Source organism: Drosophila serrata, unplaced genomic scaffold, assembly GCF_035046125.1.
Source record: "Drosophila serrata isolate PLE 108 unplaced genomic scaffold, ASM3504612v1 contig_359, whole genome shotgun sequence".
In the NCBI taxonomy this organism is placed as follows: Eukaryota; Metazoa; Arthropoda; class Insecta; order Diptera; family Drosophilidae; genus Drosophila; species Drosophila serrata.
The window spans coordinates 2,445,033-2,469,343 of record NW_028257257.1 but is presented as its reverse complement, the minus strand read 5'-3'; the positions used below and the strand labels follow the sequence as shown (position 1 = coordinate 2,469,343).

General features: G+C 34.5%; 3 protein-coding genes and 1 long non-coding RNA gene across 10 annotated transcripts; 2 read left to right on the top strand and 2 right to left on the bottom strand.

Annotated features, from left to right (window-relative positions):
* Window positions 1-564: 564 nt before the first annotated feature.
* LOC110185241 (short/branched chain specific acyl-CoA dehydrogenase, mitochondrial) lies at window positions 565-5,611 on the top strand. The gene is made up of 4 exons (XM_020953977.2): window positions 565-771; window positions 856-964; window positions 3,950-4,428; window positions 4,764-5,611. Exons 1-4 carry the CDS (start codon window positions 736-738, stop codon window positions 5,385-5,387), a joined length of 1,248 nt encoding a protein of 415 aa, XP_020809636.2. The 5' UTR covers window positions 565-735; the 3' UTR covers window positions 5,388-5,611.
* Window positions 5,523-7,912, bottom strand: NijB (Ninjurin B). The gene is made up of 3 exons (XM_020953979.2): window positions 6,032-7,912; window positions 5,817-5,971; window positions 5,523-5,758 (listed from the first exon to the last, which is right to left on the bottom strand). The coding sequence occupies exons 1-3, from the start codon at window positions 6,279-6,281 to the stop codon at window positions 5,627-5,629; spliced, it is 537 nt and encodes a 178-aa protein (XP_020809638.2). The 5' UTR covers window positions 6,282-7,912; the 3' UTR covers window positions 5,523-5,626.
* A 319-nt stretch (window positions 7,913-8,231) lies between these two features.
* LOC110185218 (long-chain-fatty-acid--CoA ligase 5) lies at window positions 8,232-24,258 on the top strand. 7 transcript variants are annotated; one of them, XM_086838668.1, is made up of 8 exons: window positions 8,232-8,598; window positions 11,348-11,554; window positions 12,191-12,345; window positions 18,976-19,149; window positions 19,216-20,393; window positions 20,451-20,679; window positions 23,000-23,173; window positions 23,232-24,258. In XM_086838668.1, the coding sequence occupies exons 2-8, from the start codon at window positions 11,488-11,490 to the stop codon at window positions 23,367-23,369; spliced, it is 2,115 nt and encodes a 704-aa protein (XP_086694794.1). In that variant the 5' UTR covers window positions 8,232-8,598; window positions 11,348-11,487; the 3' UTR covers window positions 23,370-24,258. The 7 variants fall into 7 exon arrangements, with proteins under 7 accessions (XP_086694794.1, XP_086694796.1, XP_086694799.1 ...); XM_086838670.1 differs by lacking the exons at window positions 8,232-8,598; window positions 11,348-11,554; window positions 12,191-12,345 and adding exons at window positions 14,930-15,140; window positions 17,579-17,788; window positions 17,951-17,986; XM_086838671.1 differs by lacking the exons at window positions 8,232-8,598; window positions 11,348-11,554; window positions 12,191-12,345 and adding exons at window positions 14,984-15,282; window positions 17,579-17,788; window positions 17,951-17,986.
* Window positions 21,874-22,696, bottom strand: LOC147642786 (uncharacterized). Its single transcript, XR_015272955.1, has 2 exons — window positions 22,000-22,696; window positions 21,874-21,959 (listed from the first exon to the last, which is right to left on the bottom strand). It is a non-coding gene; the product is annotated as an uncharacterized LOC147642786 (long non-coding RNA).
* Window positions 24,259-24,311: the final 53 nt, after the last annotated feature.

Below are 24,311 nucleotides of genomic sequence, written 5' to 3'. Positions count from 1 at the left end.
ATATCTAAACTCATTTAATAATTTATAAATATTAATTGATATATATATATATATATATATATATATATATATATATATATATATAATATTTATTGCTCCTGTGCTAATTTGTACCCTTGCAGGAGATTATAATTTTATTAAGAAGCTTGTAATCATATGAAGGAGTCATATATATTCTTGGTCAGCATTAACAGTAGAATCGATCCAGCCATGTAAAAAATTAAATTTTCATCTTTTTATTCAACATTTTATAAGGGGTTACATCTTAAATCTTTAAATAAGTTTGCACAATTATTTACCTAAAAAAAAACTAACATAGAACAGCTTTCTGAATTGAAATTAATGCGTTTTTGGCTTAGTTATGGAATTAAACAAAGCTAAAAAGCTTTGGTTTGTCTGAAAATAATGCAATTAACAGACCTTAGGAGTTTTCTCATAGATTCAATATACCTAGGGCCGGACCAACTAATCTTTGATACAGATAAGTTAAAAAAAAGCCACAACAAGAATCCAATCAGCAACTCAGCTTGCTGTGTTGAACTCAACTGGTGTGGTGAAAAGCTTGCATTTGAAAATCTTCTTGCTCTTCGGTGATCGCCGCTGCTGCTGGAGAATGGAAATTTCAGTCGCGTTTGAGCAACTGGTTGCCGTTGTGTTGTGGATCCGGTCCTAAAAACTTAAGAAAAGTCCAGTTTGGCCACTTGATTAAATTAATATTGCCACCACACAATCAAGATGATGAACAGCCTGAAGAAACTGCCTGTGCGCATGGTGAGTGTGTGCCACGCCCCCTCAAAGCGACACTTTAACTATATTAATTTGTGCTTCAATTTTATATTATTTTTTTGATGTTAGCTGGTTAATGCTGCGGCACGTCAGCAAAATGCAGCAATGTCCTCGGCGACTGGTCTTCCTCCCCCGCTCACCTTCCTCACCGACGACGAGAAGATGATGAAGGAGACTGGTGAGTTACCCTATGAACTATATAGATGTGAACTCTACATATAACCCCAATTTGATAAGCGTTTTTTACTACCTATACTGAAATTTTGAGATATTTTTTTTATGGTGTTTAGTTTGTCTTGGTTGTTACGTAACTCCGAGCATCGCATATTGATGCTGCCTCTGTTGTTATTTATTATTTATTTTCAATTTTCCTTTATAAAATGGACTACACTGATATAATGTAGGTAATACTATTTTTCGAGTATTTATTCTTTTTTTTCTGCTGATAAAGCGTGTTTAGTTAGGGAGCCAGAGAGTGGAGGGACAGTTTGCTTGCCAGATAAGCACATTTTTATTTTGATAGTGGAAGTAAAATGTCATTTAATATCAGTCGCGGCAGGTTTAGAGGATTTTCTTTCTGATATTGGTATATATATTAATTTCTGGAAATTTTATTTGTTACTTGTATATGATTTTCTTTATTATATGCCCTTCATTGATTTGACTGGTTTTTGGGCAAAAAGTTAATTGAATTAACTTGTCTGGTGTGTGCACAAAAATTATATAATATATGTTATCGTATTTAGACAAACTCATGTACATATTAAGGAAATAAAATAGGCTTTAAGGATAATGTTATCCTTCTAAAATTAAAACTAAAGTAGTACTAATAAAATGTAAATTTTTCAAAGGTTTTAATTACTCATTTAAATAATAATTTTGATTTTTTAGAGAGAATTAAAAATATAAGAGTGAAAATAATTTGTTTTTAACTAAAAACATAATTTAAAAACATATAAGAAATATTACATATTTTATTCTATTTTATAGAGTGAAAACAATTCAAATATAATAGCTCTGAGGGAGGTCAGATTGTGAAAGAAGAAAGTTCATAAAGAAAGTATTGGCTTCCAAAGATATTAAAGATATTTAAAAATATTATATGTTCTTTAAAAGCTTTATAATTATCACCTTAAAATGCTGCCAACTAAGCAAGTTCAAGGTCTACCTTTATCATAAGCTTTTACTTGACACCTAAATTTTTCCATTGCTCTGTTTTACTTTTCTCCAATTTGATTTATTTTATACTTTATTAGGCAGTTTTTAAATTATACAAAAAATCGTTTTCATAAAATAATTTCCACTAAAAAAGGGGGTGGGTGGCGTGCACACACACCCGTACAGGAGCGAGCATACACACACACGTGGTCTAAAAATAGCTTTTTTGCTGCCGCCACCGCTCAACCACGATTTTCGTTGCTGCCTATGCTTGCCAGGCGTTGGCGTTGCTCGTTGAGCTGCCGGTAAATTAAAGAAATATAAAGAAATACTCCCCAAAGAGCGAGTTCGAAGCCTGGCTTATTTCTCCAATGATTTCCAGTCCTTAAAAAAAAATATAAAAAAATATTAATATTAAAAAAAAATTGATTTAAATTCCCTCTCCGAATTTTCACAAGTCAGTCAGCTGTTCGGTTTTGGTTTTCGAATGTCAACCGGAAAGCGTTACACTTGTGATAGAGCATTTAAATGCCACTGTTTCACGCCCTCCGCCCACCTGTGATCACTGTTCTAGTGATCATACCGGGCAACCGGGGGCGTGTCTCTTGGTGGCGCCCTTCCCTAGAGAGTTGAATTGTCTGAGCGGAAAGGACTCACCTCCTTATCGCAAATCCAGACAATTCCTAGTTGGGAAGGTTACATTTTTACCTCAAATTTTAACATTTTTAAATTCTGGCAAATAAATATTCCTTTGTCCCCGCTGCCTATCAATCATTAAGTTGGTCTCAATCTATATGGTTTCCTATATATATGTATAGAAATAATTCCAGGTGAGAGTGTGTGTGTGTCTATATGGTCCGATGGTTGCGTAATCTGAGCTGAATGCAAAGTGGCTAAGTGCATAAGGTTTAACTGGTTTTTATATATATATTATTTCAAAAACACTTTTAAGTAGAGGTACAGAGCAAATGAGGAATTATCTATTTTAGGATTTTACAAGAATTTTTAAATTTAAATAATCAATTTATTAAAACTGGAAACAGAAAATGGTACAGTTTCCCACAAAATATTCCATTAACTAGTACAGTCTTCTCCCTTTATAAAAGTTAATCAATTCAGCAAAATACTAAAAAAAAAATTTACTTAAAAATTCAGCTAACTTTCCTTTGAATAAAGCAAGGACTTTTCCATTTTGCCAAAACTAGGACATATAAATTGTAACATTGTATCCCTTGGAACACGTCACACCTGTCTGAAAATATTCATGTCCATCGCACATATGGCCAAGAAAACTAAGTGAATATATAAACTAAATAAATTATTAAAGTACTTCCCATGATAGAGGAAGAATGCAAAAAGCAGGAAGGTTTGTAAATATATAAGGAGACAAAAAAAGGACCATGAGGGTGTGAGAAATTTAGAGGGTGTGCCAGTTGGTGGCCTTTTAGACAGACAAAAAAAAACAGCTCAGGAAAAAATAAATGCTTTAAAAAAGATCAATAATAAACGCGCTGCTAGAATAATAGAAATTGAAAGAAAAAATTGGCTGAGAGAGCCCCACGCGATCAGAGAATAACTTTGAGGAGAATCTGCTGATAAAAAGACACACACTTAGCACCCACACATGGAATTTGTATCCAATATATGTACAGCCACATAGGAACATGTTTATATAGAGACATACCCCAACTTATACAGACATAACCCCCTAACAGCAAAGACATCGGGCCCCTTAGAAGAAAAAAAGGCAGAACAGAGTAAAAAATAAATAAAAAAAAAGCTCTTAGACTTGTTTTTTGAGCGATTTGTAGTCAAGAAAACGTGCAGTTAAAAGTTTTTTAAAGCTTTCGAAGAAACTTAAGTTAAAGCTTTTACTTAATGATCATGATCATGATTTATACCAACAGAACTTTTAAGCTTTTAAGCTTTACACTTTAACAAATTTTTCTAATAATTTTTTTCTATATATTTATAAACTAAATAAACAATTTTCTTTAAATTTCAGTTGCCAAACTGGCTCAGGATCAGATCCAGCCTCTGGTCAAGAAAATGGACTTTGAGCACAAATTTGATCCCTCTGTGGTTAAGGCCGTCTTTGAGAATGGCCTGATGGGTATTGAGATCGACACTGAGCTGGGCGGCAGTGGTTGCAACTTCATGACCAACATCATTGTGGTTGAGGAGCTCTCCAAGATCGATCCCGCCGTGGCCGCCTTTGTGGATATCCATAACACACTGGTCAACTCGCTGATGATCAAGTTTGGTAATGCCGAGCAGAAGGCCAAATATCTGCCCAAATTGGCCCAGGAGTATGCTGGTAGCTTTGCCCTCACCGAGCCCGGAGCAGGATCGGATGCCTTCTCCCTGAAGACGGTGGCCAAGAAGGATGGTAACCATTATGTGATCAATGGCACCAAGATGTGGATCTCCAACTCTGATGTGGCTGGAGTTTTCCTGGTCTTTGCCAATGCCAAGCCAGAGGATGTAAGTAGCACAGAGTATTCGATATTACAAAGTATTTTAGAGTTATAGTTTGTTTTCGATAAGTCAAGGTGATCTATAATCAGATTTAACTGCTCATATTATTTTTCTGAGCCTAGTTTTTACTTTTTCACATCACCTTATCTCGATCTTATAATATTTTCCATAGCTAATCTTTATGTGGGTTTAAATAATTGCCATCTTATCGCTATCAGATCAAAGTTCAATCTGTAGATTATTAATTCAAGAAGTGTGCAAATGTTTTATAGTAGCCAAATCTGGAACAAGGAAAATTACCTTTCAAAACTAATTATAGATGTTTTTAAAATTTCTTTCAGAAATACCGTGGCATCACCACCTTCATTGTGGATCGCGAGACACCTGGTCTGATTGTGAACAAGCCTGAGGATAAGCTGGGCATCCGGGCATCTGGCACCTGCATGCTCACCTTTGACAATGTCCGTGTGCCCGAGGAGAATATCCTGGGAACCTTTGGTCATGGCTACAAGTACGCCGCTGGCTTCCTGAACGAGGGACGCATTGGCATTGCCGCCCAGATGGTGGGTCTGGCCCAGGGCACCTTCGATGCCACCATTCCGTATCTGCTGGAGCGCAAGCAGTTCGGTGATGCCATCTATAACTTCCAGTCGATGCAGCATCAGATCGCCACCGTGGCCACAGAGATCGAGGCTGCCCGCCTGATGACCTACAATGCCGCCCGTCTGCAGGAGCAGGGTGTTCCCTTCCAGAAGGAGGCCGCCATGGCCAAGTACTATGCCTCCGAGGTGGCCCAGAGGGCGGCCATCAAGTGCGTCGACTGGATGGGTGGTGTGGGCTTCACCCGCGATTTCCCCCAGGAGAAGTACTACCGTGACGTTAAGATTGGAGCCATCTATGAGGGCACCACCAACATGCAACTGAGCACCATTGCCAAGTGCATCAAGAAGGATTACTCGGGCTAGGAATATTAATCCCTTAAACTAATCCAAGTCCCCCACACAAGCTGAGATATCGTACGTCAGATACGTCAAGTGCATTTATGTGTGAGAGCCGCTGGAAATATTTGAACGATCGTTCGATTAAAGGTTCTCTCCGTGTTACCTTAGCATTTACCACATAGTTCTTTCTGTTATATTGTATCAAATACAATTTTAAATATATATGTATAAATATACTTTGAATATAATTATTAATTGTTCCTTTAATGGGCATTGCCATCGGTTGTGGTAAAGGCTGCCAGCATTATATTGATCACTGTGATCATGAAAACTCCCATTACAAGAAGATCATTTGTTCTCTCGTAACTTTGGCTCTTGATTCTCTTAAGGCGTCTCTGGTGGTTAGATTTTATATATAATATTATATAATTTTTATTTGGGATAATGTCTTACCTTAAAGATCAGCATTATGCCAACTAGAAGTTGAAGGACCAGGGAAAGTATCACCATTATCATGCTGTATATATAAGTGGAGGCCTTGTCGTTGTAGGTTATCAAAAATCGCAACTGATTTGCATTGGCTGAGAGTAAAGCTATATCCATAAGACCTGTAAAAAAGTAGGATTAAATTAAAGCTTAAATTAGGTAATTTTAAATTAAATTCCTACCTTCAGCCACATTTTTGTTTGTGGCATAACTATTTCCTCCTGAAAGTTGGCTGGAGCATTTCTTCTTTGTATTCTTAGATGTCTGCAAATCACTGGAGCTTCTCGAGGACATGTGTTCCTGTGGCTTATCCTCCTGCTCCATTTCCAAATCGCTGGCTAAGCCACAACATGGTCCACTTGTGGTACTGGCGAAGCTCCCCTCGGAGCTCGGGGAATCCTCCAAAGATATTTTCACCTCACGGCTGTCCATAGTTCGAGTGTTAACCAAACAATAAGCACTTAAAGTATTCTTCTTTTGAAGAATGCAAAAAGCTTTTCATGTTTTTAAGTAAACATTTAAACTTTTGCGGCTTGCGGTTCACAAAATACGATAAAAAAAGAAAGAATGACACTGACCCCACTGGACAAGGCAGTCCCTTTGAAAATAAAAAAAAACTGGGGCAACAACTGACCCGAAAAGTATCTGACGGTTGAGATACTCACTATTATGAGGTAGCCTCAAAGTATGCTCAATGAAAATTTAAAAAAATATGCTATGTAAAATGAAATATTTAAGTTTACATTAAATTTTTAAAGAGTTTTCACTCAGTTTTGTTTGGTTGTTTGCCCTCAGAACCCCTTTTGACTTTATGCTCTTTATGGGAAGTCATAAAAAAGCCACAAAACCTGAATAAACAAGGCCCACACCAACTCTTAAATGTATCTCTGAGATACGTAACCACAATTTGCAGTTACTTTCAGCTGATTCACCTAATTACATGTATTACACCTTTCTTTGCTCCTCCCTCATTCTATATTTAAAGGACTTTAAAGACTAAAAAATTGACAGGTAAATCGAATTAACCTTTTACAAGTACATATGTAATTATAGATTCTTCGACAATAAACTTTTTAGCTCGACAGACAGCTGTCGTTGTGGACAGAAATAATATGGCAGTCTTTTGCTGCCTCAAAAGGACGAGGGTTGTTTTAAAAATTAGCGCAAAATAAATTAAAAAGGATTTTAATTTTATTAAAAGTGTCTTTGAAATATTTAATAAAAAACTAGGGTTCCAACTTGATAAGTTTTTTAGCATATTTCAAGAAAAATAAAATCTATTCTAAATCTCTAATGATTTTTGTGTACTCTCTAATGAGTTTAAAATATTTTAGATTTGTTATGCATGCATTTTCAATATTGTAAAAATATCTATATATTATTATTAAATTGAAGTTTCAAAATCATCAATTTTTCGTAATGGAAACTTGCTTAAATTAATCAAATTTATTAGTAACAACATGTCCTATGGTTATTTATATTTTTATTCAATTTATTTCCATGATATAATTTAAAATATATAAGAAATTAATAACAAAAATTATTTTCGAACTAAAAATTTCTCCTTACAAGTGTTTAAAATATCTTAAAATGGCATGAAACGTATAGATCCTTTAAAGTCTTGTGTCCTCCCTCGCAAAACATGTCGCATTGCAGGACCTTATGGAGCAAGTGCGTCACGCGAGGCAAACCGCTTGTCCCTCTCCCCTTGTCGTTGCTCCTGGCCATAAAAAGTCAGCCGTTTGTCTGCCGCTTCCCAAGTTCCCTGGCACCTCCTTGCCCCCCCCTTTTCCCCCCCTGGAACTGTTATAAGAACAACCAACCAGACACAATTGCAGGCTCCCACGCTCGCTCGCTCGCTCTCACTCTCTCTCTTAGCAGCCGGCTTTGGGGCCTAGCGAGCACCTTGCGCTCTCTGCCACACCCTCGCCCCACCGCTTCCCCTCTCCCGCTGACAGATTTATATAGCACGTGTAGTTTGTTTGCCATTTTGGCCGTTGTTTGTTATGACTGGAGCTCGGTACTCTCTCCCACATGGGGCCTCTCTCACAATGGAGCTCTCGAACACTGTAAGAAAAAGTAATTCAAATTTATATATAAAATCTAAAAAATAAATATTTTTAAATTAACTGAGATCTAAAAGCAATGTTTGTTAGTTTCACTTTAGTTAATTTTAGTAAATTATATTAAATAAAAATCTCAAATAGTATATAGTTTTCTCCAAGTGTACTATAGAAAGCTCTCTGGCTCTCTCTTCAACTTTTCCCTGGTCTCTCTCCATGGCTTCATTCATGCGATTACTGTTGTTGTTGTTGTTGTTGTTGCTGTTGTTGTTGTTGTTGTTGCACGCATGCTCAAAACGGAGACTCAAACGGCAACGGCAACTGAGGGACTGGACTCTGTTTCCAAGTTCCATCGCCTGGCAGTTCTGTTTGGAACGTTCGGCCGCAAAGTTTTGTAGTAATTTTTTCAGTTTTCAGTTTTTTGATGTTCCGTGCTCGGTTCTAAGACTATTTCCTCGCTCTCTTTTCGAGCCCCCCTCCGTCTGTCCGCCGCCGTAGCCGTCGCCGCCGCCGCCCCCCACAACGACCCGGTAAAAAAAAAGAAAACACAAGAGAAGAGGAACCCGCGAGTGCCGAAACGTAAACTTTTCATTGATTTTCCCAGGCTAATTTAAGTGTATGCCTAAAATATATAAATACATATACCCGACAAATGTGTTTCATCTACAAGTAGTCCAGATTTTGTGGTAAGATCATGTGTATATAAGTAGTAAAAATCAATGACCAAAAAAGAAAAAAATGCATGTGTGCCCGCCTTGACCTCCGTAGGCTTCATTTTGATTCTATCTCGCTCTTTTACTATCCCCCTTTCGGTGCCCCATCTTCTACATCCTCCTTTTTATTCTCCTTTATCGTCACCTCTTTCTCATCCTGTACCTCTTCTCATTTGGGCAAAACCTGATTTGACCCGGCATATAAGAAAACTGTCTATAAAATCAATATATGGCCTAAACTCACTTATATTGTTGCATAATGTAAGCACGTTTCCCTTTTTGTTTTTTGGGACACACACAAAGGAGCTGAATTTATATATTATATTTCGATTTTTCTGACCCTAAAAAGTAGGCTACACCAAAAAAACAACCTGCATATGATGGCAAGATGAAAATCACCTTGAACTGAAGATATAAAATAAAATCAGGTAGAATTGTTTGATTTTTAAAAAGAAATTTTTTAAAATAGTGTTTCGAAAAAGTATTTGTTGTTATAATTAGTTGAGAATTTTGGCATCTACTTAGGCGGTATTACTCATAGGGATGCTGTGGAGCCTAATGTACTTATTTATACAAACTATGTTTGCTTTGTGTACAAAAGTAAGATAATGTGATAACGTTTTAACAAAAACAACTATTTATCTACCACAAGTAAAAGAATTTGGATGACGGCATTAAATGATTTGAATTATATAAAAAAGGTTCAAAGATAACCCAGAAGACAATGCTTTCTTTGTTCATAGAGCAATTTTGAAAGAGTTTCTTTGTAATTTGTTGATTTTTTTATACTATTAATTTAATTTATTTGTTTAATTTATTTTCCCTCAAACAAACATAATTAATATCAAACATATTTGACATAAAATCATGTTCTATAAACGAAACTGTGCTAAGATCGGATTTAAACACTTTGGTAGCATGGCATAACGCTAAAAACTATGCAACATTTTTACTATTAACGTTACAAATGGCCGAGTATTTAAAAGTCGGTTAATTTTTGCATTGTCCAAAGAGTAATAATCTGCTTAGTGAGACGCCGATGGCCTCGACCAGATGTCTGGGTGCAAAGTTTCACTCCCGGACTGATAAAGGCTTCCCTGTTCTTGTTGCCTCTTCTTCTGGTTGCGCCGTCCAAGTCTTATCAGCCATCCAAAAGCTCTGTGGATGCGCTCCACTGGCCCCTTGTGCATGTGGGTGAAGTGGGTCGGTCTGTTTGGTTCGGCTTTTCCACAAAAGTAGTCGGGAAAATGCTCAAGTGGCAAAACAAATCGGATTAAGAACTCTCAGTGATGTAAATATTATTTTCTTCAGTTCAGACAAGCCATAAAAGTCATATGTTTAATATATCAATATGGTAAATATTAGTATTTACTAGCTTTAGTTTCTATGGTGACATGGACATAAAAATTATAAATATAAAGATATTTGCATAAAACAATAGCTCTATATGACCTCCAACAACAAGTTTTTTATGTCGGGATAAACCGACATTGAACAAATCTCACTTATGATAATTTTAATCACAACAATTTCCCAATATAGAATGAGAATATTCTCATGCAATTGAAAACCAGTTTTGGAATACTCTCTAGCATTGCCGGGAAATTCCCTGCTAGTTTTGTGCTTCGAAAAACTAAAGCAATGTATTTACATTTCTAAATGGGAAATTCTAGAATTAAATATTCAATGTTAGGAAACCAGTTTGTGTATCCAAAAGAATGCAGTTTATAAGGCAAGGGCTTGTGCCTGAAGTTAAGTAAGATTACAAATCAAAGTCAGCCAGCTGACGGAAGCGCCTTCATTCCATAATTTATAAGTCAATGGGAAATGTTAACTTGAAAATAAATAGATAGAGCTAAAGTCCAGCTTTTACATAAACAATTTTCTTTCACGTTTTAATTGCTTAAGGTTTCATGAATGAGTTAAACATATGAACTTTGACTCGTATAAAAATAAGGTTGTGTGGGTCATAGAGCTTGTGATAAATATGAAAAATATTTACTAAAGCATGTATTAACAAAAAAGTGAAGTAAACAATTAAAAATTAAAGCGCATAAAAAAGTCTTTAGTGCCAACCTTAATCTGTTTTTACTGCTCGGTTTTCAATTGCAGTTCTCAGTTGGTTTTTTTTGCAAGTGACTGATAAGACGCCTTTAAAACATAGCAGATAAAGCCATAATCACTGATGGACAAGTGTTTCTCTGTCTGTCCGAAATCGTTGTATATATATTGTACAATTATCAGACCTAAATTCTATATAGAAATTGATCAGTGAACTTTGACAAATGATTTTCGTTGCATACATTACCCTTCTCATATCTCATCCGTTCAATCTACCCCAAAAAAATATGTAGAACTAATGTAAGCCAATTTAAATAATCATTCTACAGTGAAGGCAATTTAATTGTTGTCACTTGACTTGTCAAGGGGGCCCAATGGCATTTATCTATCGATAAAGATACCCATATCATATATATATTTATGTGTAGTTACGTGCCTCTAATTAAGCAGAAAATTGAGGGTGTACTTTGTGGTTTTGGCCCATGGTTCAGCTTGATTGCAGTCTGTGAGCATGGGAACTGAGAAATATTTACAAAAACAAGTGCATTGTTTCTCAAAACAAACCTACAATTACAAAATCTATATCTACTTGTGTAATATAAATACCAAACAGAAAAAAAAAAACAAACTGATGTTTGCACTTTTATTGATTATTTTCCAGGCTATCTTTTGCGGGCAATCATTAAGCTAAACACGTAACATTCACTCAGGTAGCAAAGAATAACTACAACAACTACAACTGCAACAACAACACCAATATAACAACAATAATATTAGTTAAAAAGAACGAACAGAAAAACGATGACGCCGGAGAAATCGGTTATGGCCTACGTCAATCATTTGATAGTCAGCAATTTTTCATATTTCTGTAAGTATTCTGTTTCACCTTGAATTCGAAAATTGTTTTAAGTTTTACATATTTTTAATGGCTTTGGTTTAATGGTTGATGAGCTACATTTAATATTATATATATAATATATTTAATTGCTAACATTAAAATGTACTTTGAAAATATCAAAAATAATATAAATGCTAATGGATATTTTGTTTACCATTTTAATGTCAAAATATTAAGTTAATTGGTGAGGTAGTGAAAATAATAACTTATACTTGATGATTATTTAGCTTTGATGGAGATTTATATTAAATATTTAACAAATGTATTTACTAACAACTCATAATGTACTTAAAATTTCAAGTTTAATGATTATTTTTTATTGAAAAATTCTATATTATGAACTATATTAAATATTTATTCTTTAAAGATGGGTATAGATTGCTTTAAAATATTTTCAAAATATTTATTTAAGTAAATGTTATCATTAATGATTTATTTCTTTGTTTTTTTTTTTATTTAAATACTATCCTTTTTAATACTATCCTAGTTATTATTTTAATCTGATAACCAGTTAAACCTGGTTTTCTGGTAAATTCCTTTAATTATAGCTGTTTTTCCTACTTGTTTTTCTACTATATTAACAATTTATATTTTCTTTTCTTGAAGGGGATGAGATCGATGGCTATCTGTACTATCTGGGAGGCACTTTGGGCACCTTAACCCTCAGCAGCCTGGCAGCAAGTGTTGCATATTATTTTGCAACGAGACCCGTGCCGGAACGACCGTTAGTGCCTCTGGAAAACCAGTCTCCGATGCTGGAGGTACGTTTTTCTTAATTATTCAATTTCAATTTCATCAATTGCATCATTGGGGAATTGTTTGTCTTAAGAATTCTTGTTTTCTTTCCGCGTTTTTCTCGTTTTTTTTCTTTGGGCCTGTTCAGGTTTGTTCTATTTGAGGCAGAACAGCATCCCGTGAAAAAGAAAAAATGAAAAACCTTTGATGTGCACATGTCCACAATCACGCTGAGTGCGATTACGATTCGGATTCCCAGATACTAATTCTGTTTCGTTGTTGTCGTCACATGATTTTCACACATTTTCACAATTTTTCCCCCAATTTTCGGTATTCATTCTCGCCTTTGTTCTTTCTCGGACTTTTAGCAATGACGTCTTCGCCACAGTGGTGCAGAAATGATCAGAAATAGAAACGAAACGAGCCTCATGCTCTAATTGAGTGGCCACAATATATGTATATTTTCCTCTTGCCAAAAAGTGCAACATTCTCTTGCTGATAAATTATCGAATGACAGCGGCACGACAATAATAAATCTTGTCATGGCTCGATTGGCATTTTCCCCTAATTAGTCGACCTGCTCTCTCTCTCTCTCTCCCTCTTTCAATTTCAATCTATGCAAAAATGCTTTCCACCCGCACAATTGTCAGGAGCAGTTTTTGGCATTTCGTTTGTTAACATTTTCTCCGATGAATTTTCCCCAGAGGCTGGTGTAACGAACTTTTCCTTTTGTGTATTGATGTCATGTAAATAAACAAATATTATTGACACAATACCATATTTTGTTGGCCAATATTTGGCATTGCCAAAATGGCAAGTGTAATTTTTCATTGGGGTTGAAGGTTGCGATGGCACAGTGGTGTTTGAGCTAATTTAAATTGTTAATTAAATCATACTAATTCAATTAAAAATTCAAAAATTCAAGTAAAAAGTAAAATCTACTCATTATTGGTTAAAATTCGGACACCCTTTGGTTCGGATTATATAGCTTTACAGGATATAATCAATTTTGAAACCAATCTATGTAGAAATAGCATGGAAAATTAAGGATATCGTCAGAAATATTTATTTAATAATAAAAATAATTATTTTAAATGTGTGAAACTAAAAAGGAATACTTTAATGTACATATATGTTGACATTTTAAAACAATATTATAAAATAATTTAGAGAAGGTAGGCTTCTTTTTAGAATTACCTGAACTTCTCAAAGTATTAAAAAATGATTAGTTTTATTGTAGAAGTTGGGTAATTTATATATTATTTCTAAATTCGAAAATGTGTAATACATAAAATACCTAATTTGCTCACCTAAAAATACAAATTCATGAAAATAATGTTCAATAAAAATAACAAACAATGAAAGAACAACAAAACAATAAGGAAATGTCAAACTAGTGACATGACAGGGACAACCTGTCTGCTTCTGAGCAGGTACATGTGCATACTATATATATATTTATATATATATTATAGTTTACATAATATATTTTGTGTGTGCTTGTAATTATGCAGTTCTCTATGTTAGTCAATGTTTTGTGTGTTTGTTTATTTAGTCTGCTCAGCAAAACGCATTTGTAAGTGCACCAACAAGTATTTGGCAGACTGTATATTGAGTGTTTTCCAATATAACATTTATACTATAAACACTAAAATTTGCTAATGAGTGCAAATGGAGGTGCAAATGACATGATGAATATGCGAGAAGGTAAACTAAGCTAATGTTTAATGCATTTATTATGTCTAAATAATGTGGTGGCAATGAAATATTTAATTTAACTAACATAAACTCTATTGCAAATGATTGGGATTAGTTTAAAAGTAGAAATTAAACTAGCTTTGATTGTAATTATAAATGGTTTTAGTTTGTTTTGGATTTTTACAAGAAATTTTAATGCATTTGCTAGTTTATTCTTTCCTTTAATTTAATATAACCTAAAAAATCAACAAGTTTTTTAAACAATTTATATTTTAAACCAGCTAAAATTGTTAGTTAAATAATGTGTTTATGTATTATAAGTATCCTTTGGTTGAAATTATTAATTTTATTTTAAATTATGAATTGATTATTTATATTTCCCTTGGTTTAGTGCCTTCATATTTTTGTTAGTCATAACTTAAGTGGTTTCCTTTTTAATTTCATCACCTACCCAAAATTTTTCGGTTATATCCCAAAAAGTAAACAAATGTTTTCTATTTTCATGGCATCAAAAAAGTGGGCGCGGTTTTGGCATATGAATCATAAATCATGTTGGTTATTAAAGAGTTGAAATTTAGCTGTCTTCCCAATCAAGAAATTCCCTCCAAAAAAAAAAATAGATATAGTCACATGCCGTTTTAGATCGCGTGTAATTACAGCAGGAAAAGGCGGGGGAGGTGGATTTTCCGACAGGCGGACAACTTGATCGGGGAAAACGAGAAAAAAAATTAGAGCAAAGCTGTAGAAGAATGGGCAAAAGACGAGAAACCGTTTAATATCAAAATAAGAAAGTATAAACGAATAAAATTCCTAGCCGAGCGAGCCTGCATTCCTCCTCGTGCCTCCCCCGAAAGTCCTCAGAAGAATTCTTCTCTCATCTGAGCAGTCTCTCTCTTTCTCCCCGAAGAAAATGAAGATTCTTCGGGCCGGCCAGAAGAATCATTTTTAGCCACCTCCAATATTTTTACTTGTGCCATTCAGTTCGAAATTAAACATCGTGTCGCGAAGATCGCGGCGCGCTCAAATCCCCTCTCAAAAAAATATATATTTCAAATTAGAATAATCCCAAAAAGCAAATAACGAAAAAAAAGAAACCAACAACAGCAAGCAGGAGCAGCATAATGTACATATCGCAGATTTATATATCTTTGAAACAAACGTATTTTTTATAAATAATAGCTCGTGTCTATATACTAAACAAAGCGAAAAAAACGCACGACAATTTGCAACAAATTGACAAAAATACAAGCGTTTAATCTCATTACGTAAAGCACAAAACCGACAAAAAAAAGAAAACTCAAAATGCTACGAAAAAGTGGAAAGAATATATCACTAAGAATATATTAAAATAAAACATTTTCCCATGGAAATCGATTTGCCAAAGTGTCAAAGTGCCGTTGCCTTCGTCGTCGTTGTGAACTCAGCCCCTCAAGTTCAAGTTCAAACATTTTCTATACATAAAAAAGCAGACATCTTAAGAAAACTACTTATAAAATTAATTTTGACATGATTTTGTTTCTAATTTGGTCTGATGAATGTATTCGGTTTGATTGGTTTTTATTTCCCCATTGTAAACAGCTTAACTTGAGTTGATTTTTACGATGTTTTCCCCTCAATGGCTATAACATTTTATAGTTGTTTTTGTGTTTAAAGAGATTGAGTTGTTTCTGTGATTTTTGCTACCACAAGAATTTTTTTTGGGCCATGTGGACTTTTATAATTGTAAATTTCCGTACTTGTTCTATACTAAAACTAATTGATTTTTGTAATAGATTTAGAAAGCAATGATTATTAAAATAGTTCCAAAATAAATAGTATCTCATTAGGTAATATTGTAATTGAATTCATTGATCCTTAAATATATTATTATAGTAACAATATAATTTTAATAAAATTACTCTCTTTAAGTTCTAAAAAAAGTATATATTTTCTGTGATATACTTAATATATATCAACTAGTTCTCAATCTTAATCAGTCAAGCTAAATGTCAGGAAGCAAAAACCAATTACATCAACAAAGTTAAATATAGTATGTGTTGCTGTCTTTAAACAATTCTATATTATTGTTATTCTTTCTTCAAATTTTCCTGATCAAATCAGATGGCTTATACTTTCAGTTTAAATAAGAATCATAATAAATGTCAAGATAAATGAAGGGGGGATAACTATAGAGTTGTGCGAATTTTAAAAGTGAAAACTTAAAATAAAATGTAAAAACTAAAATATAACAAAAAATGTGAAAGACACCTGGAAAATAATAGAGAAAAACCAATTCCCAGACGACCTTGAAATTCCCGCATATTTTGCCTGGGTTTCTATTATTTTAAAGAACAAAAGAAACTAAAAAATGATGCAGATCCTAGGGAAATTCTTCCACCATTTCAATTCATTTAGATTTTTATCCAACCTTTTCTCTGGCCAATAGTTTATGACCGATTTTATGGCAACCACAATTACCATAACTCAAAGATGAATTGCTCATTGAGGAAAATGCTAGCCAATTGCCTCAAGGCATTCGAGAAAAGCGTTTCCCCATGAGTCAGTTGTCGAAAAAAAAACAGAGAGAAATTTCCCAACATTTACCTAACATTTGATTTGCAAAAAAATCATGTTCAATGTATGAGAATATTTCTTTCTCTAATTCTCTGATGTGTGAGAATATGTTTTGTTTTTTGCTTAATTTTTATTTCGTGGTCGGTCTTCTACATAGATAACAACAGAGTGGAACGTTTTTACCCCCAAACGAACTATTTATAAATTAATTTGGGGCAGGCCAAGCGAAAAGCAACGAAGACGCCTTGTCGATATTATTTGTTGGTAACAAATTCTCTCTTCTCATTTCTTGGTCTTTTGTGCCACCTTTTTACACACATAACCCGTTCTCTTAGCCCATTCTGGGGCAGCAGCTGCCAATATTGAAAAATTATAAACAAAATTGAATGGGACTGCAGTTGCCAAAAGTATGTAAGGCGTCATAATTATGCTTTGGTTTATTTTGAAAGCGGAATTTTGAAAATGTTTTTGGGGAATTGGGAAAATTTTTGGTTTTTGGGTCTCATTAGGGTTTCATAAAATGCAAAGTGATTTAAATAATTGAAAGCTAGAAATATTTAATTTGGTTTCTGTTTGATATTCATTTAAAGAGAACATATTATTTGGTAATAAAAATAATTAAATACGTAGAACTCTCTGTAAATAAAATGCTTCTTTGTTTGGGTTTAATTACAAATTGTTTAAGCGAGGAAAAATAAACAAATAATAGATATTGAACAAGAAAATGTATAAATATTAAATGGCTACGCTATCTAAATATTTATAAACAGTATACAGTTCCTAAAATTAAAGCAAACACACCCTTCAATTACAAATCGAAAAGTATTTATTTTCGTACCCGCTAATTAGCATTTAAGCGATTTTCAAACGATTATGAAATGCTTCTAATGGAAATAATTAAAATAAGCAAATATATATATAAATCGAACGACAAACGGCAGAGACATTAAATGCAAAATGGCCAATGAAATGTGTGAAAAAATCAAGATAGTGTTTGTGTTTTTACAGTCGCTTGGAAAATGTGCATATTAAATGCCAGATGAAATCTGAACGATCCATAAAGGAAACCAAGAGTGAAAAGAGTGTCCAATAATCTGCACATAAAAATTAACAAACCAGAAAATAATAGAATTTAAAAAGGAAATCATGTCCTGTTGCGGCCAAATAACCAGTATACGAGTACCCATCGAGCTAAGCAATCAAAGTGATGTGCTGAAGGTAACTCTCGAAGAGGAAAAATCCAAAAACCTAGAACCTTAAATAAGAGTCCACCTATTAACTAACCCGTGACTTAACTAAGCAATAAATACTAATACAAACTTTATTTTTTTGCTTCTTCTTTTTTGTTTACTGTCTCTTACATTTGCCGGTGGGGGATAGATCAAATACGATCATCATCTAGATATCCACCACAGGGTAGGCCTCCTCCTCCTCCTTATCCTCCTCTTAAAAAATTATTCCTCCTTTAGATTTGCGTCATAAAAAAAGATCCATTTAAAATATAAACAAAAATTGATTTGGCAAAAGCACTTTAAATTGCGGAACAATTATTTATGAAAATACATTTCTGCATTTTGCTCATTAAAATCTATGGACAGCGAAAATAAACAAACTAACTTTTAAGATTTCCATATACATACACTGTACAAAAATATATTTTTTCCCCTACCCATTGTCGAGCGTATTTTGATATTCGTTTTCGTACATCAACACTCTTGGCCATTGCGGGAATTTCTTTTGGCAGCTGTTTACCATAAAGGAAGTGCTCTAATGGCTATATCGAATCGATTCCCATTGCTATCTACTCTTGGGCGCCAAAAAAGTAAAAAAAGAAATTCCAAAGAGTGATAGGTTTATGTCTTCAGCCCCCAAAATAAACAATATATCATAAATTCAAAAGGTTATTGATTTTAATCTTAGAATTGGGTGTGATTTATTGTTCGAGAAGCCCAAAATAAACACACAGGATAAGTAAATATGGATAGATTGATGGCTGACCAAAGGCTAAAGGAAAGAGGCTTTTAAAGTTTACCAATTTAATAATACATTTAATTAGTTCCACGCTTTTGTGTGCTTTTTAAATGGAATAAACACAAATAAAGCTTTGATCTTTACAAGCAAATTGGGAATTTTTTAAGAAATTTATTCAAAACCATCAATAAGTTATAATAATTAGTATTTACTGACTTCAAAACCCCTTTAATTTCACAGCTCAAGACAAACAATTCATAAAAAGCATTCATATATATGTATGTGTAATATTCCCAAATAAATCGGCTTACTTACCTCATTGATAAACTTGATTGTACATATATATACTATATATCAACGTCTCCACTCATTGCATGTCCTCGATTTCTATCTCTCTCTCTGTTTCTTTTGGGGTCACTTCACTCGCATTGCAGGGTCCAGAACAAATACACGTCTCCAAGTTCTACAAGGAGTCCAAGAATGGCAAATTCGTGTCCTATATCACAGAGAACGTAAGGACTTTATACCAGACGTTCCGTGAAGGTGCCTATGCCTCCAATAATGGACCATGTCTGGGCTGGCGTGAGACATTGACATCGCCTTACCAGGTGAGAAAAAGAAATTACTCTTACAAAGTTTTCTTATAAAATATATAATATATCTACCTTCTTTAGTGGATCAACTATGACGAGGCCCTGCTGCGTGCCAAGAACTTTGGTGCCGGCATGTTGGCTCTGGGTGCCAGGCCCAAACAATTGATTGGCATCTATTCGCAGAACCGACCAGAATGGATCCTTTACGAGCAGGGTTGCTACTCCTTCTGCTTGGTTGTGGTTCCTTTGTACGATACTTTGGGTCCCGATGCCTGTGCCTTCATCATCCGCCAGACAGAAATGTCCATTGTGGTCGTTGAGGATGATGGCAAGGCGGCCATGTTGCTGGAGAAGGCACCTCGGAGCCTAAAGATCATTGTGGCCATTAAACCCATCCGCCAGACGACTCTGGAACGAGCACGCAGTCGAGGCATTCAGATATTCTCCTTCATTGATGTGGAGAAGCTGGGCGCCAAGGGTAACCATCCGGAAGTGCCACCAACGGCGGAGGATTTGTGCACAGTGTGCTATACCTCTGGAACGACAGGGAATCCCAAGGGCGTTATGCTCACCCACGGGAATGTGGTGGCCGGCGTCTGTTCTGTGATCCTGCAGATGGGCGATCATCGTATCCGGGCGGGTGATGTAATGGTTTCCTTCCTGCCATTGGCTCACATGTTTGAACGGTGCTGCGAGAATGGAATGTACTATGTGGGCGGCTGTGTGGGTTTCTATTCAGGCGATATCAAAGAACTAACGAATGACTTGAAGATGCTGAAGCCCACGGTTATGCCGGCGGTGCCTAGACTCCTGAATCGCGTCTACGATAAGATTCAAAATGATATATCTGCTTCGGGATTAAAGAGGGGCCTGTTCAACATGGCCATGAGGGCCAAGGAGAAGGAGATCGCACGGGGTGTCCTGCGAAGAAATGGTTGCTGGGACAAGCTGGTCTTCAAGAAGGTACATCAGGCCTTTGGCGGTAACCTGCGTCTCATGGTCGTCGGTTCAGCTCCACTGGCGGGAAATGTCCTCACCTTTATGCGCTGTGCCTTGGGCTGCCTGGTTCTCGAGGGATATGGCCAGACGGAGTGTACGGGAGCCATTACCCTAACAGTTCAGGGAGATCATGTGCCCAATCATGTGGGTCCGCCGGTGTCCTGCAATGCTGTAAAACTGGTGGATGTGCCAGAGATGGAGTACTTTGCCAATCAAAATACGGGGGAGGTGTGTGTGCGAGGATCAAATGTGTTCCATGGGTAAGTCACAAGTTTTAACCTTAGGAATGGAATTTTAATCTTGATTTATATTTGCAGTTACTATAAGGATCCCGAGAAGACGGCAGAGGCCATCGATTCCGAGGGCTGGCATCATACTGGAGATGTGGGCATGTGGCTTCCCAATGGAACCCTGCGAATTATCGATCGGCGCAAGCACATCTTCAAGCTTAGCCAGGGAGAGTATATAGTTCCGGAGAAAATCGAGAATATCTATACACTCAGTCAATATGTTAATCAAGTTTATGTTTATGGAGAGAGCTTAAAGGTGAGTGTTTAATATAATATTATTTATATGAACAATATTTATTTACATTAATGCGTTTAAGTTTGGTTCTTTGGCTTCAAAGTTTATTACTTATACGCACTGTTGTAGTTAAAAAATAATCGTGTGACTGCAAATATATATATATATATATATATTTTATTTATTTAGCTTTTGTTTTTTTTATAGAAAATAAATTCATAAATTTAAAATAGACATTTTTTAAAAAACAATTTTACAATGGCTTACATGTCGTATGAGTAATATATAACAACTTAAAAACTTTGAGATCGGAAATTAGTTTTTTAAATTATATAGTAAAATATAACATAATTTAGTCCACATTAGAATTAAGTAACGATTTTCTGGAGTTCAATTTGAAATAGCTTACGTGGCGTATGAGTAATATATCAAGAAACTTAAGCACTTAAAAATTACTATAAAAATAAACAAAAAAAGAAATTAACTTTGAGAATCGTTGTTCGTTATTGATTAAAATTTTAATTGCAAATAGTCCAAAATTAAGTTAAAATGTACTGGAATAAAATTCGTACTGACTTACGTGGCGTATGAGTAATATTTCAAGAAACTTAAGCACCTAAGAATCATAACTATAAACAAAAACAGGAAGCTTACTTCGGGAATCTTTTATTCTTTATTGACTAAGATTTTAATTGCAAATATAAATATTTATGACTTTTAGCATATATGTACATATGTATATTCTAGATATATTAAATCGATATTTTTATATGCTATTTTTTTTGGGTAAATCAAAGTTTTTCAAATATCATAACTCAGCCAAAAATGCATTAATTTTAATTCAGAAAACATTACTGTGCTAGTTTTTCTTAGGTTAACATATCTGGATACTGAGATTTAGAATTTAAAAAATTCAATTTTTTGTAATTGATTTTACAATCTTAACATCTCAAAAAATGTGGAAAAAAATTATGAAACAATTTTTTCTGCCAGACATAGCTAGATCGATTCGGCTTTTCCTGCTGATCACGAATATATATGATTTATAGGGTCGGAAATTACTCCTTCGATGTGTTTTAAGCTATTAACTGAAGTTATACCCTGCCAAGGGTCTTATAATATAGCAAGAGTTGGGTCAGTTTTGAAAATATACATAATTAAGTCAGGCTGTTAACTTTGAGTTCATAAATATCATTAATACAAATTACTTTATAACTTTAAATTAAAATTAAGCATTGGGTCCGTGGCAATAAATGAATAATTCGAAAATAAGTGAAGAGCTAGCACATCTTATTCTACACCTAGCCCTGATCACTCCTATTTATGTATATAATTCTAGACCTAGCCCTGATCATTCCTATAGCATCTGTTTATCTATATGATATAATATTCATGATTAAGACTTACCGCTGTAGGGGACTTCTTCGTCATTGCTTAATTCCTTCCAATTGTGGTGACATCAATTAGAGTTGTCATGGCATCGGAGAAATCTTCCTGGTCATCATCCGGATATATTTCATTGGCCACGTCATGTTTTTGAGGCTGAAGAGTAGTCACTATCACTATCACCATCGATGTTATCATGGGATCGAAGAAATCTTCCTGGTCATCATCCGGATGTATTCCATTGGCCACGTCATATTTTTGAGGCCGAAGAGTAGTCACTATCACTATCACCATCGATGTTAACACCAGGTACCCCACGGACCGACTGAGGCGCGCGGGCCGATAGCGCCTCTATTTATACTTCCCGAGCCAAGAGAACAGAGAAAGTGAGAGCGAGAGCGCAAGGGAGAGTGAGAGTTAGAGATGGAGGGCAGAGGCATAGAAATAGAGAAAGCTCTTACTCTCGCTACAGTCAGAGAGTAAGGGAGTTTTGCATGTTTCTCCGATCGTTTCTCTGCAAGCTATATGTTATATTGGTCTGATCCTATAAAATTTAAAACTGAAATTATAAAATAATACAAAAATATCTATAATTAAATTATGCAAAATTTATTAAAAACTGCAAGAGTTATTATTTGCTTTCTTAAAATTGCCCCCAACGTTCCCATGACAGATATATGATATATAGCTTATATAGTCATTCGATCCGCTTTCGGATTTATTTATTTATTTTAAAAAATAACTTCATTTAAATAATATTAAGAAATAAGCAAAGATTTTCTAGAAGAAAATGTTGAATAGATTACGTGGCGTATGAGTTATTTGTATGTATCTTAAAAGAAAATGTTTTAATTGATAATTAAATGAATTGCACCTCTAAATCTACTATGAATATAGGAAATTTTGATTTAATCTTAACAAAAATTGAATATTATATTTTTTAAAATGTTTTTAGAGCTGCATTATCGCTGTCGTTGTACCTGATGTCGATGTACTGAAGCAATGGGCCACGGAGAACAATGTACGCGGCACACTCTCCGTCCTGTGCAATAATAAGAATGTCAAGGAACTGATCATGAACGACATGCTCAACTGGGGCAAGCAGAGCGGACTCAAGTCATTCGAACAGGTAGCTATTAAGCCTAATATTTATAAAATTATCCCATTAAAAATATGGTTAAATTTAGGTAAAAGATGTCTATCTGCATCCGGATCCCTTCTCTGTGCAAAATGGACTGCTAACACCCACATTCAAAGCCAAGAGACCGCAACTAAAGAGCTACTTCAAACCTCAACTGGAGGATATGTATAAACATCTGGATTAAAGCAATATATACATACATATACAACGAATCGAACTCAAGAATCGGGGGGAAAGCATTCATTCAAAAATAAAATATGCCTATACCATTTTTTAAACTGATGATGATAACAAAGACTACAGATACAGAAATACAGATATGAGAGAACAAACTGGAATAACAGTCTAATTTTGTAGTTTCGTCAATTCTTAGCAAGTAAGAGAAGCGCAAGATACAGATACAAGATACCATTTACCAGATACAGATCAATTTCACACTCAAAACTGACAAGGATAATGAACCTTTTGACAGCCGCATTTTTTTATTAAATAATTTAATCGAGAAGCGAGCCCTAACCAGAATATGTTAACTATATAGTTCCCTTACACACTTATGATCTAGTTCAAAGCGAATATAGAATGGCGTAGTCTGAACCAAAACATATATAACTAACATATTGAGCAAAAAATATTGAATAAAAAATGAAAGCTTTAATGAACTATCGTATGTATACTACACTCAGCGTTAGTTTGGATAACCGAATTGAAGAGTAAACTTTTAAAAATATATTTATTAGAAACGCTAAACTAAATTAATGGGAACGCAATTCGCTGAGGGAATACAATAATAATAAAAATAAAACCTAAACCGAGAAGATCAAACTTAACAATAAATATGATATAAAGATCCACTTCTTTGGACTGCACTGTCTGCCTTACAAACAAAAAGAATACCAAAATGAAAATTTATCAAACAACAAATAAATTGCTAAACCAAATTCATTCTTAAGTGCTAAATACATAAAGGTAAAGCAGCAGCATTATAATAAAATTATAAAATAATTTCTTTATGTAGATACACACAAACAAAAATAAAATTCAAATTATAATTTGAAATAAAAACTAAAATAAAACACTGTCTTGATGTGTCTTGGAATATTTCAAAACCTTTAAATCCTTTTTATAA